The following is a 13,221-nucleotide window of genomic DNA, read 5'->3' on the forward strand; positions in this document are numbered from 1 at the left end:
AGGGACATCTCAGCAGAATAAAAACAAGAAATAAGCTACTGAAAATCCTTGTTTTTTTCTGCAAAAAGAAAGGTCACTTCAAGAAAGATTGTCCCAAGTACGCCAAGTGGCGTGTAAAGAAGGGTAAACTTCTTACTTTGGTTTGTTCTGAAGTTAATTTAGCTTCTGTACCTATTGATACTTAGTGGATAGATTCTGGTGCTACTACTCACATAAGTATATCAATGCAGGGTTGCCTGTGGAGCCGACCGCCAAGTGATGCTGAAAGATTCGTCTATGTGGGCGATGGCAAAGCAGTTCCAGTTGAAGCTATTGGAAATTTTAGATTACTTTTAAAAACTGGTTGTTATTTGGATCTGAATGAGACTTTTGTTGTACCGTCATTTAGACGGAATTTAGTTTCTATTTCCAGTTTGGACAAATTTGGTTTTTCTTGTTCTTTTAGAAATAATAAAGTTAGTTTTTTTCAAGATTCTAAGCTTATTGGTACCAGTTCTTTAATTGATAATCTATATATTCTTGATTCTTTTGCTTCATTTAACAAGATCCTGTTATCTAATTCATGTGGTACAAAGCGTAAATGAAATGAGAATTCTGCTACGTTATGGCACAAGCGTTTAGTTCACATCTCTAAACAGAGAATTCAGAGACTTGTGTCAGATGGAATTCTTGATTCCCTTGATTTAAGTAACTTCAACGTTTGTGTGGAATGTATTAAGGGAAAACAGACAAACATAAGAAAATTATGTGTCAACAGATACTCATACGTCTTAGAACTAATACATACAGACATTTGTGGTCCATTCCCTACGACCTCTTGGAATGGACAACAATATTTTATTACGTTTATAGACGACTATTCAAGATATGGGTACCTATATTTAATTCATGAGAAGTCTAAATCCTTAGACGTTTTCAAGTCTTTCAAAGCTGAAGTTGAACTTCAACTTGGAAAGAAAATTAAGACTATCAAATCTGTTCGTGATGGTGAATATTACGGTAGATATGATGGATCAGGTGAACAACGTCCAGGGCCCTTTGCCAAATACCTAGAGGAATGTGGAATCGTCCCGCAATACACTATGCCGGGCAAACCTAGCATGAATGGTGTAGCGGAAAGGCGAAATAGAACATTTAAGGATATGGTAAGAAGTATGATTAGTCATTCTTCTCTACCAGAATCCCTTTGGGGTGAGGCACTAAAGATTGCAACATATATCCTTAATAGGGTATCTAGTAAAGCAATAGCCAAAACCCCTTATGAGCTGTGGACAGGAAAGAAGCCTAGTATTAGGCATCTTCACATATGGGGTTGTCCAGCTGAGGCTAGGCCTTATAGGCCTAATGAAAGAAACTTGGACTCAAGAACTATTAGCTGCTATTTTGTTGGGTGTTCTGAGCACTCTCGGGGTTTCAAGTTTTATGATCCCATTTATAGATTATTGTTTGAGATAAGAAATGCTAGATTCCTTGAGGTTGTTGAGTTTGAGGGGAAGATAACATAAGGAAAGTTGTCTTTGAAGAGGAATTGGTTTCTTTTCCTCATGTGATTATAAATGATGTTCAGGCTCCAATTTCTTACTTCATTATTGCACCAATTATAGAACAAGATAACATTGAAGTCCCCGCTGTTGAACCTGAAGTTCAAACTCAACAACCTCAAGAAGTGCCACTAAGAAGATCGACTAGAGACAGAAGAAGTGCAATTCCAGATGATTATATTGTGTTTCTTCAAGAACATCAGGATGATGTGGGCGCAATGGAATATTATCCAATCAACTTCCAACAAGCTTTACAAAGTTCTAACTCTCAAAAGTGGATAAGTACTATGGAAGAGGAATTAAAATCCATGAAAGACAATGATGTTTGGAAACTTGTCAAACTGCCATCAGAAGTGAAGCCCATAGGTTGCAAATTGATATTTAAAACCAAAAGTGATTCACATGGCAATATCGAAAGATATAAGGTTCAACTTGTTGCAAAGGGTTTTACTCAAAAGAAAGGCATTGATTACAAAGAGACTTTCTCTTCGGTTTTATCGAAAGACTATTTTAGGGTAATCACGGCACTGGTAGCTCACTTTGATTTAGAGTTATACTAGATGGATGTAAAAACTGCGTTTCTCAATGGGAACATTGATGAGACGATTTATATGGTGCAACCAAAAAACTTTGTGTCTGATAATTCAAAGTCTACGGTGTACAAATTAAAGAAATCCATTTACATTCTCAAGCAAGCCTCTCGTCAATGGTATCACAAATTCCATGAAGTGATAACCTCATTTGATTTTGAGGTGAACATTGTGGAAGATTGTGTATATCACAAGGTCAGTGGGAGTAAATCAATCTTTCTGGTGTTATATGTTGATGACATACTCATAGCTAGTAATGATATAGGTTTATTTTATGACACTAAGAGATTTCTGAAAAGAAATTTTGAGATGAAGGATCTTGGTGATGCTTCTTTTGTATTAGGAATTGAAATACTGCGAGATCGTTCTCAAGGTATTTTGAGATTGTCACAAAAGAACTACATTGAAAAGATCTTGAGTAGATTTGGCATGAAAGACTGTGCGCCGGGAGATACCCCGATCGCTAAAGATGATAAATTTCATTTAGGTCAATGCCCCAAGACCACACTCGAGACTAAGAAGATGCAGAAAGTTCCCTATGTATCGGCCATTGGAAGTCTAATGTATGCTCAAGTATGTACGCATCCAGATATTGCATTCATAGTTGGAGTGTTAGGTAGATATTTGAGTAACCCAGGGATGGATCATTGGAAAGCAGCCAAACGGGTTATGAGGTATTTACAAAGAACAAAAGATTATATGCTCACTTATCGGAAATCAGAAGTTTTGGAGATCATTGGGTATTCTGATTCTGATTATGCTGGATGTCAAGACACTTTGCGATCTACTTCAGACTATATCTTCATATTGGCTGGAGGAGTTGTATCCTGGAAAAGTGTTAAACAAACACTTATGGCTTCTTCTACCATGGCTGCAGAGTTTATAGCATGTTATGAGGCATCCAATCATGGAATATGGTTGCGAAATTTTGTCACTGGGCTGCGGATAGTGGTTGGCATAGAAAAACCACTAAAATTATTTTGTGACAATAAGCCGGTTGTGATGTATTCCAACAACAACTGAATCAATACGAAGTCAAAGCATGTAGACGTGAAGTTTCTGATTGTTAAAGAAAGAGTTCAGAATGGTCAAATTTCAATAAAACGCATAGGAACAAACTCTATGGTGACAGATCCATTGACTAAAGGTTTACCACCTAAAGTTTTTCATGAGCATGTTGCTCACATGGGTGTTAGTCACTTTTCTGATTCCATGGTTTAGTGGGAGTTTATTATTGAGGATGTTCTTTGACCTTATTTTGTTTATTTTCTATATAAAATAAAGTTGATGGTTTATGTTTTATTATCTGAACTTGTTTATCATGCATGCAGTTTAGCATAAAGTTTTTTTTAGAATGTTCTCATTAAGGAATTTGGACCAGTTGGAAACAGGCATGATCCAGATCACTTTGCATGTAGTTTCCATGATATCCATCCATACTTGATCTATGTCATTGAATGTATTGGAATTGGTGATCATGGAAGGTTTAGTTACAAGGGTAGTGACGAAAGCCGCCTTGATTCCATGCTAATATAGGAGATGGACCAGATTGAACTAAATGGGAATTCTATTATTGAAATAACTTGTTTATGTGCGCTTAAGGTTTTTGTGATTTAATTATATTAGGTACATAGACATAGTTCAAGTGGGAGATTGTTAGATATATTTAAATAATAATATGTTTAATTAAAGTATGGGCTATGTATGTGGATTAATAATTTATCACATTGGGTTATTTTATTAGATTGAACCCTATTATGTGATCTAATTAATTAAGGCCCTAGATTCCTAATTGAGTATGGACTTAATGGGTAGAAGCCCATTTCTAGTTAATTAGGGTTTAATGGGAACCCTAAAGAGACCTTAGGGCTATGGTCCCTGATATACCAAAATAATATGAGCACTCAGTCTTTCATGAATCCCATCTAGAGAGAGATCCCACTAAGGGCATTCGAAGTTTTGGTTGAGGAAGATCATAGTCATCCATCATCATCTTGAAGCTATCATCAATTTTGCAATGGAATCCGGTATGTTATTCTTGACAATTTGACATGAATGATCCTAGGGTTTATCTATTAAATATAGATATAAGGAATTTATGCTAACACAAATAACACATTTTGAAGAAGGAGATCAGGAAAAATGTTGATATCACCAACAAAATCTACAGTGACTCAATCATGATTAGGCAACAAGACAGTCATTCCAGAAACAGGGGATAAATGTGTAAAATAATCTCTTGAGCAACATATATGTGCTGAGCTGCCTAAATCTAAGAACCAAACATCAGTAGAAATTGAAGAAGAGTAACCGCAGATACCTACAACATGATTAGAACTAGAGGCAGAGGATGAAACTTCTATAGATGCAGACTTAGTTTTTGAGAGATGAGATTGTAACATGGCCAAGTGTCCTTCACATTGTTCAGAAGCATCATGGAAGAATCAGACAAAGAAGTCAGAGAAGAATCTGATTGTCCAGAATCTTTAGCCGCATTTTTTGATTGACAATATCCAAGCGGATAGCCATGGAGTTCGTAGTACTGGTCAATAATATGACTAGATATGTTGAAATAAGTACATACAAGCCATTCTTTCTTCTTCGATAGAGAATTCTCAGGAGCGAAAGTAGAACTTGTGGAAGAAGAAGAAGTGGAAGCCTTTGCCAAAAGAGTGGCATTGTTGAAACCAAATAACGTTGTTGAGAGATATAGGAATGGATGCAGAACGTTATTCAACCACCTGAGCAACTGAAGAGAACGCTCGTTGAATGGAAGGTTTAGGCTTCATCACTAACAATTGAGTACGGATATGAGAAAACGAATCATTCAATCCCATGAGAAATGCCATAACGTATTAAATCTAAAAATGATTGAGCAAATCCTTGATGCCTCCACATATGCATCGGCCACAAGAACAAACAAGATGATAAGCTGCCAATTCATTCCAGATAGTCTTCAATTTTGTAAAGTAAGTAGTTATAAAATTTTGATCTTGAACTAGGTTAGAAAGGCCACGATGAAGCTAGAAATTGCGTGGACGATTCTTATGCTAATAACACTGTTGAAGATCATGAAAAATATCCCTTGCTGAATTAGAGAAATTAATGTTAGCAACTATCTCTTTTGACAAAGCATTCAAGATCCAGACTGTAACAACATTATTACATATAAAATTTTGATCTTGAACTAGGTTAGAAAGGCCACGATGAAATCCATTCTCCACCAACCTCTCAATCCTATTGAGATTGATGTGCCCTAATCGAAGGTGCCAAAGTTTGGCATTTTCCTTAGGAGAAACCTTAAGTTGTTTATTTTGAGTTATGACAATTTTAAACATCTCTATGTTATGGAGGAAATTTGTTGCTAATGGCCTTAGCACATACAAATTGTTTTCTACTTTTGCTGAACAAATCTCAACACCATCTTTCAGGATAAACACTTTGTTCACCGAAAAGTTGAGAGTATTTACATTCAAACAAACACTTTACAGAAATCAAATTCCTCTTTAACTCAGGAACTATATATACATAATTCAAAATGATAAATTATTCTGTAAATTCAACTGGAGCCCTCCCACTGGCGCAACTGAGATGATGTGCTCGGTGCCTACTCGCATCGTTATCTCAACAGCCTCAAGTTTCCGCTAGGATCTAATCCTTTGAAAAGAAGAAAAAACAAGATTAGTGGCCCTAGAGTTTATAATCCAGGCAAAATCATCATTTTCCACTAAACAAGTTTCCAAAATTAGTAAATCACATTTATCTTGTTATGCCTTGGCCTTAGCCTTCTCCTTCTCCTTTAACCAGCGAGGATAGTTCCACTTCGAGCGCCCATCCTGGTTACAACCGACACTTGTCGCCTACCCACTGTGTGGCAGCTTGTGGGTTAGCCGGTGCCTTCCCTTTCCCCTTACCACCCTTCTTCTTCTTCCACTTAGTAGTGTTGGAAGTAGAAGGTGCAGACTTTATTCTGGAGGTCGAACTCCAATGGAACTTTTTAGATGATGAAGCAACATTTTCCTCACCAACCTTTTTCTCCTTGCTTTTCAGTAAGGATTGGAATGTATTCAACTCATTAAGGAGAGTTGTAAGGGTATAATAAACTTTGTTCAGCACAACATTACTGTCAAAGTCTATACATTACTACTTTTAACACCAATTTTAGTTTTAGCAAAAATGTCCTATTGTACCCTAAGTGACATCTATTTTTCAATGGTGCCCCAGCGAGGCAGGACAAAAGTCACCAGTGGGGTAATCAAGTGCCTCTTCATTGAAATGAGACATTCTCAACCATTAAACAGAAACAACTCTTGTAACTGACTCTAACAGTCACCATTTTTCGGTCCAGAACTGTTAACCTTTAAAAATTTCGCGTAAGTCTAACCCCTCATTTTAGGCCCTAGAATCCTGCCCAATGTGCCCACCGTAGGGAAAAGTAGATTAGGAAAAGAGACTAAACGAACCTTATCCTATACAGGAGATGAGATAAAGAGTTGTGCAAAACTGCCATCCTTTAGGGGGACACTCCCAAGGTGTCTCAAGGCGATGCATAAAACATTATCCAACCGAATGAGAAAGACCGTGAAATATGTTATCACACGTCCCACTCCCACTTACTATGAATATTCTCTCAATTCACCTTAGTATTGACCTATTCAAATACCATACTTTAAGGGGACACTCCCAGGGTACCTTGAGGCCGAGGATAGATCTCATGGTGTGGACATTAGGGAGAAACGTGAAGAGGTTTAAGTGAAGTATCATATACCCCAAGTACCTTCCATTGAATGTTCTACCTAAGGATTCATTAACTTAGACAATCCGACTACTGATTTTATCCAAGTGTGAGTTTAATTTGCTAAAAAAACAACTCTTGCTTTTGATAATTAAACAAGTTCGAATCAAGTCCCATTAAACACTTTAATATATTATCATCAAATTTGCATGCATGCATCAAATCTATCTAATTCACCTTTCCAGGTAGGTTCCCAGGTAGGAGTGTTCCGTTTCCATCAGCTTAAGTACTCCAGCCTAGACAGAACCCGTCTTAGACAAAAGGTCCCTTATAGATAGATTTGGTACATATTTAATCTTTTATTAGTCAATTTAATCCTATTAAACTGATTGAAAGATTAAACTTAGGTTTCTAATCTCATTAAAACCGTGATCTTATGTCTATCTCAGTTAAATTTTAAAACTCTTTTAAAACATGATTCAACCTAAGTTTGCATGCATGTCTTTCTTATTGATTTTAGTTCTAATTTCCATTATAACTCTTATAAAAGAAACAACCAAAATCATCCACATTACTAAGCTAGACTAGGTATTTATAACTCTTATAAATTAACCTATATATCATGCTTCATGCAATGTCCATTCATTACTATATATAACTCTTATATAAAATGTAATGAACGAAGCATACATGCTTCCATACACCTTTATACTATAATATTTATAATATAAAGATGATGCCTGAATATGCTTAATGCATGCATAAATATAACTCTTACATTATATGATGCATGAGCATGCTTTAAAGTAGATTAATCATGCAAACTACTATATCATGACTCTTACAATATAGAGATGATGCATGGTGAATGCATAACCTATGGTGGGATTTAAAACTATATGGTATACTATATGACATATAACTTAAACATACATCTCATGTACATTCACCAAAAATTAATGGACTGAGATGATTAGCCTAAAAAACGGGAAAGGAACACTAGAAGAAATTCGGGCTTCAATGTCGGTTGAAAATAGCATTATCGGATGCGACCCTCGATTTAAAACCGACATTGAAGGCCTCCCATTTTTTTTTCAAATTTATCAAAATTTTCATTTCCCTCTCGCACGCGCGTGCCCTAAATTTCATCTCTCAGCTCTCTCACTTTACCAAAAGTACTGCGACCCTCGATCGGCCATTTGCCTACCCAAACAAACTTTCTCCTCTCTCAATAGCTGTTGTTCAGCTGTTTGCCTTCAGGTGGGGTTGTCTTCATCGTGTGGTCATCGGGCAGTCATCTAAAACGAGCTCGTCATCCAAGCTTCTCCATCGCAGGTATATTTGAACAACATTTTCGTTTGCCTTCAGGTGGGGTTTTCTTCCTCTGTCATTTGATAGTTGAATATTTGAACAACTTTTTATTTTTTCATCGAACCTAATAACCACCAAAAGAGTAGCTTGTCTTGTTGTATCCATTTGGGAAATTTTGGGTTTATCTTTAGAGTAGATTCATAAACTTTGAATTTTTAACCATTCAACCTCAGACTTCATTAGACGGTGCATTGTTACACAAACAACAGTGTCATGAATCACGATGAATGAAAGAAAGGCTGAACAAATGTTCTAAAAATAGTCGAACCAAGCAGACCAATGTGTTATCCATGTTTATGTTGCTTTCTTCAGGGCATTGGAGATTAACTGAACTCTCTCTCTCCTTGAAGAGTCCTTTCATCCTCTAAATTTCATAAACGTCCTTGAATCTCAATGGCATATACAACCTAGTAGTTGTTCTGTTACTCATCCACTATATATTCTGGAAACTTTCATGTGTTTACATTTATTTATAATTTACAAATGGTTTAATAACTCTTTATATCTGACCAATCCATCTTTTGATCCTCTATCTTGTTGTTATTCAAGTTGAGCAATATGGTTCATGTATAAGAAAATAAGAAATTAAGGCACTGATTATCCTGTACTTTAGTAAGGAACATTATTTTCGTTAATCTTTTGTAGCTTCGTGCAGTAAGCCTTTTTTCTCTTCCGTTGATCAAATTTATACGTAACGTGGTTAATGGTTCATGCTTGTCAACTCCATATGTTACCGTTTAGAGTCCTTACCTCCCATTGGCTTTAGCTTAGAATTCACTGTCAGTTGTTGTGTGGTGTTGAGTGAAGTTTTTCATTTGTTAGGAAGATTGCATTAGATGTGTTTTAAGAAGGTTGACAAGTGGAGAAAGTGCACCCAACACAAAAAGGACTTCATAACAACATTAATAACAAGGACAAGGTAATATTTATAAGATGCTTACCTTAAAAGTCTAGTTGTTCTAAATTTGTTCAAGATGCATATTTTACAATCATGGATAAGTCATGGATGAAAATGAATAGAATGTCAGCTGAGTATGGTTTAGGAGTCGAGATGTTTATTAAAAATGGTCTACAACATTCAAATATACCGAATGTCATGAGTTGTCCATGTTTGAAGTGTGTTAATGCAAAGATTCTAGATGTGAACAAAATAAGAGAACACTTATTTTTTAATGGTATAGATCAAAGTTATCAGACATGGATTTTTCATGGTGAATCATTACCGATTAAGAGGAACAATGAAAATGTGTCTACTAGTGAAAGAGACGAAGCTTATGAGGATGATGTTGATGTTGATGACACAATTGGAATGTTTGAGCCTGTATACAATAACTATTTTAGTGAAAAATCCGATAATTTTGAAGAATTATTAGATGATGCGAACAAACCATTGTACCCAAATTGTAAAACTTTTTCTAAAATATCTACATTGGTAAAGTTATATAATTTAAAAGCTAAATTTGGATGGAGCGATAAGAGTTTCACTGAGTTGTTGAAATTAATTCATGACATATTACCTAGTCCTAATGAAATTCCAACTTCTACTTATGAAGCAAAAAAGATTTTGGGTACTCTTGGAATGAAGTACGAGAAGATTCATGCATGTAGAAATGATTGTCGCTTGTTTAGAAAAGAACTCTCTAATACAAATGTATGCCCCATTTGTGGTACGTCAAGATGGAAGCTTCAAAAAAATTTAAACGAAAGGGCTAAAAATATCCCAGCAAAAGTCATGTGGTAATTGCCCCCAATTCCAAGATTTGAAAGAATATTTCGAAGTAAAGAGACAGCAAGTTTATTGACATGGCATGCTAAAAAAAAAGAAACAGATGGTTTATTAAAACATCCCAAAGATGCCCTATCGTGGAAAAAAATAGACAATTTGTGGCCAGAGTTTGGGTCAGAACCTAGAAATCTTCGTCTTGCTCTTTCGATAGATGGGGTAAATCCACATGGAGATCTGAGTAGTAGATATAGTTGTTGGCCAGTGATGTTAGTGACATACAATCTACCTCCATGGTTGTTCATGAAGCGGAAATTTTTGATGTTGACTGCACTAATATATCGTCCTAAACAACTGAAAAATGACATAGATGTTTATTTAGCTCCTTTAGTAGATGACTTGAAAAACCTTTGGAAAGATGGGGTAGAATGTTACAATGCATATGAAGAACACCGTTTCATTCTTAAAGCCATTTTATTATGGACCATTAATGATTTTCCAGCGTATGGTAACTTGTGTGGTTGTACGGTTAAAGGATATCATGCATGTCTAATTTGTGGAGAGAATACTTCATGCACTTATTTACCAAAAGAGAAGAGGATGGCATATCTCGGGCATCACAAGTTTCTACCCCGCCATCATCCATATAGGAAAAAAAAGAAAGCTTTTAATGGCGCACAAGAATTAGAATTTGGTCCAGAACCATTGAGTGGGGAAGAAATTCTTGCAGAAACAAGTAAGTATCAATATTCATTTGGTAAGAAAAGTATCAAAGAAAAGAACAGTGGAGATAACACTTCAACTTAATGGAAGAAAAAATCTATTATTTTCGAGTTAGAATATTTGAAGTATCTTTACGTGCGACATTGTTTAGACGTGATGCACATTGAAAAGAATGTATGTGCAAATCTTATTGGCACATTGCTTGATATTCCTGGTAAAACAAAAGATGGAATAAAGACTCGATTAGATTTGGTGGAATTGAACATTAGATCAGAGTTAGCCCCTCAAGTAGGAGAGAAAAAAGAATTTTTACCTCTCGCATGTTATACATTAACACGAGCTGAGAAATTGAACTTTTGTAAGGTACTATCAGAAATTAAAATACCTAAAGGTTATTCATCGAACATTCAAAGTTTAGTGTCGTTCACAGATTTGAAACTTTACGCACTTAAGTCGCATGACCATCACGTTCTTATGCAACCATTATTACCTGTAGCCATTCGTGATATTTTACCTAAACATGTAAGACTTGCAATTACTCACCTATGCTTCTTTTTTAATGTTATATGTTGCAAGGCGATCGATTCATCTCAGTTAAAGGGTATGCAAGAGGATATCGTTGTCACTCTATGCCTCTTAGAGAAGTATTTTCCTCCATCATTCTTCACAATTATGGTACACCTTGTAGTGCATCTCGTAAGAGAAGTTGAGTTTTGTGGACCTGTTTATTTGAGGTGGATGTATCCTTTTGAACGATACATGAAAGTGTTGAAAACTTATGTACGAAATAAAAATCAACCAGAAGGCTGTGTTGGAGAAAATTATATTATTGAAGAGACTATAGAGTTTTGTTTTGAATTCGTATTTGGTGTTAATTCTATTGGGCTAAACTCATCAACAAAGAAAGCGAATTCAAACATTGATAGAGCATTATCAGCTGCTTCTTTTATCAGATCGAGTAAGGATGAGTTAGATCAAGCTCATCTTTATGTCCTTTAAAATGTAAATGATGTGCTTCCTTACGTCGAGTATGTAGATCTTCATCTTATTCTTGTTTTAGGTTACTTGATTATTCAATAATCTACTAACTTTGTCATTTATAATAGGCAACATATGGATATTTTGTCTAATCTTAATTCTGGTAAAAATAAAAGTAGAAAGTGGTTTCAAGAAGAGCATAATCGTACATTCAGTTGGTGGTTGTCCACACGGGTAATCTCTAGAGACCTACTATTTGATGTATAATTAAATGTTAACTACTAAAATATTATGAATAATAACTTTTACTTTGTTTAGGTATCTTTGGGATGAATGTGGTTGTGATATTACAAAGAAGTTTTTTATAATTGATCAAGCAAGAATATCGCCACACGTGAAATCTCAAGATATCCGATCCAGAAATTTAGCCAATCAACTAGAATTGGCTAATTTAGACCAAATAGTCCTCATTCCATATAACACAGGGTAAGTAAATTGTGTTTATGTTGTGGCTAATTTGCATTATACACGTACTAATATTTCAAAATTGTTGTTTATTATAGTTATCATTGGATATTGATTGTAATCAATGTATAAGAAAATTGTGTTTGTGTTTTGGATTCTCTTCGAAGCAAGGTTCAAGAGGATTTTCATGGAGTTATAAATATGTAAGTGTAATTGAACTTTCTTAGCTCTTAATTGAAGTATTTATGTTTAACTAATGCTTTTAAACTATTTAATGGATTGAAAACATGGCAAGCCAAGCACGATCTCCAACACTATCGGTCTTCTCCAAAATGGAAACCGGTAAAGGTAAATTTGTATTCATTTTTTAACAATTTATGTTCATTCGACTTCTTTATAAAAATTTAACAATTTTTTTCAACTTTATATGCAGTGCCCTCGTCAATTAGATTCTGTAGGATGCGGGTACTTTGTGCAAAAATATATACATGAAATAGTGCATAATCCTACTACTCCCATTACTAGCCTCGTACGTAAATTATTTATTTTTTATATAGTGCTAGCTTTAATTTAATAAATGGATGTAAGCTTATGTTGAGTTTATCTTTTTTTTTTCCTTTTTGTAGTTCAATACAAAAGATGCATATACACAAGGAGAGATTGACGTAATTCGGACCCAATGGACAAGTTTTGTTGGCCGATTTGTGTAAGGATGTAATTCTTGTTTTTTTTTTTGTCTCAATAGAATGTAAATGCTAGCTTAGAATGAATTTGTGGATAAATTCATAGGTGGAAGACATGATCTGTTTTTTATTGGAAGTTGTATTCTAGTATTGTGATTCTAGTTTATTCATGGAATTAGTATTAGATATTTGTGAATGAGAAAAATGATGACTTGGTGTAAATATTCTATGAAAGTCTAGTTCTGGTTGACTTGGTGTAAGTATTCTATGAAACTCTGATTCTGGTATTGTGATTCTTGTTTGTGGATAAATTCATAGGTGGAAGACATGATCTGTTTATCATTGAAAGCTGTATTTATGGTATTGTGATTCTGGTTTATTCATGGAATTAGTACTAGATATTTGTGAATGA

At 35.1% G+C, this 13,221-nt stretch overlaps 1 protein-coding gene across 1 annotated transcript; it reads left to right on the top strand.

Annotated features, from left to right (window-relative positions):
- Nucleotides 1-9,228: 9,228 nt before the first annotated feature.
- On the top strand, nucleotides 9,229-13,169 carry LOC150030979 (uncharacterized; the record flags this gene model as incomplete). Its single annotated transcript, XM_090309363.1, has 3 exons — nucleotides 9,229-11,567; nucleotides 11,790-11,895; nucleotides 13,128-13,169. Coding segments are annotated over exons 1-3 (876 nt in total), but the record flags the coding sequence as incomplete, so codon positions are not given.
- Nucleotides 13,170-13,221: the final 52 nt, after the last annotated feature.

Source organism: Benincasa hispida, unplaced genomic scaffold (assembly GCF_027475165.1).
Source record: "Benincasa hispida cultivar pf3 unplaced genomic scaffold, pf3_genome.v1.1 HicScf1544, whole genome shotgun sequence".
NCBI lineage: Eukaryota > Viridiplantae > Streptophyta > Magnoliopsida > Cucurbitales > Cucurbitaceae > Benincasa > Benincasa hispida.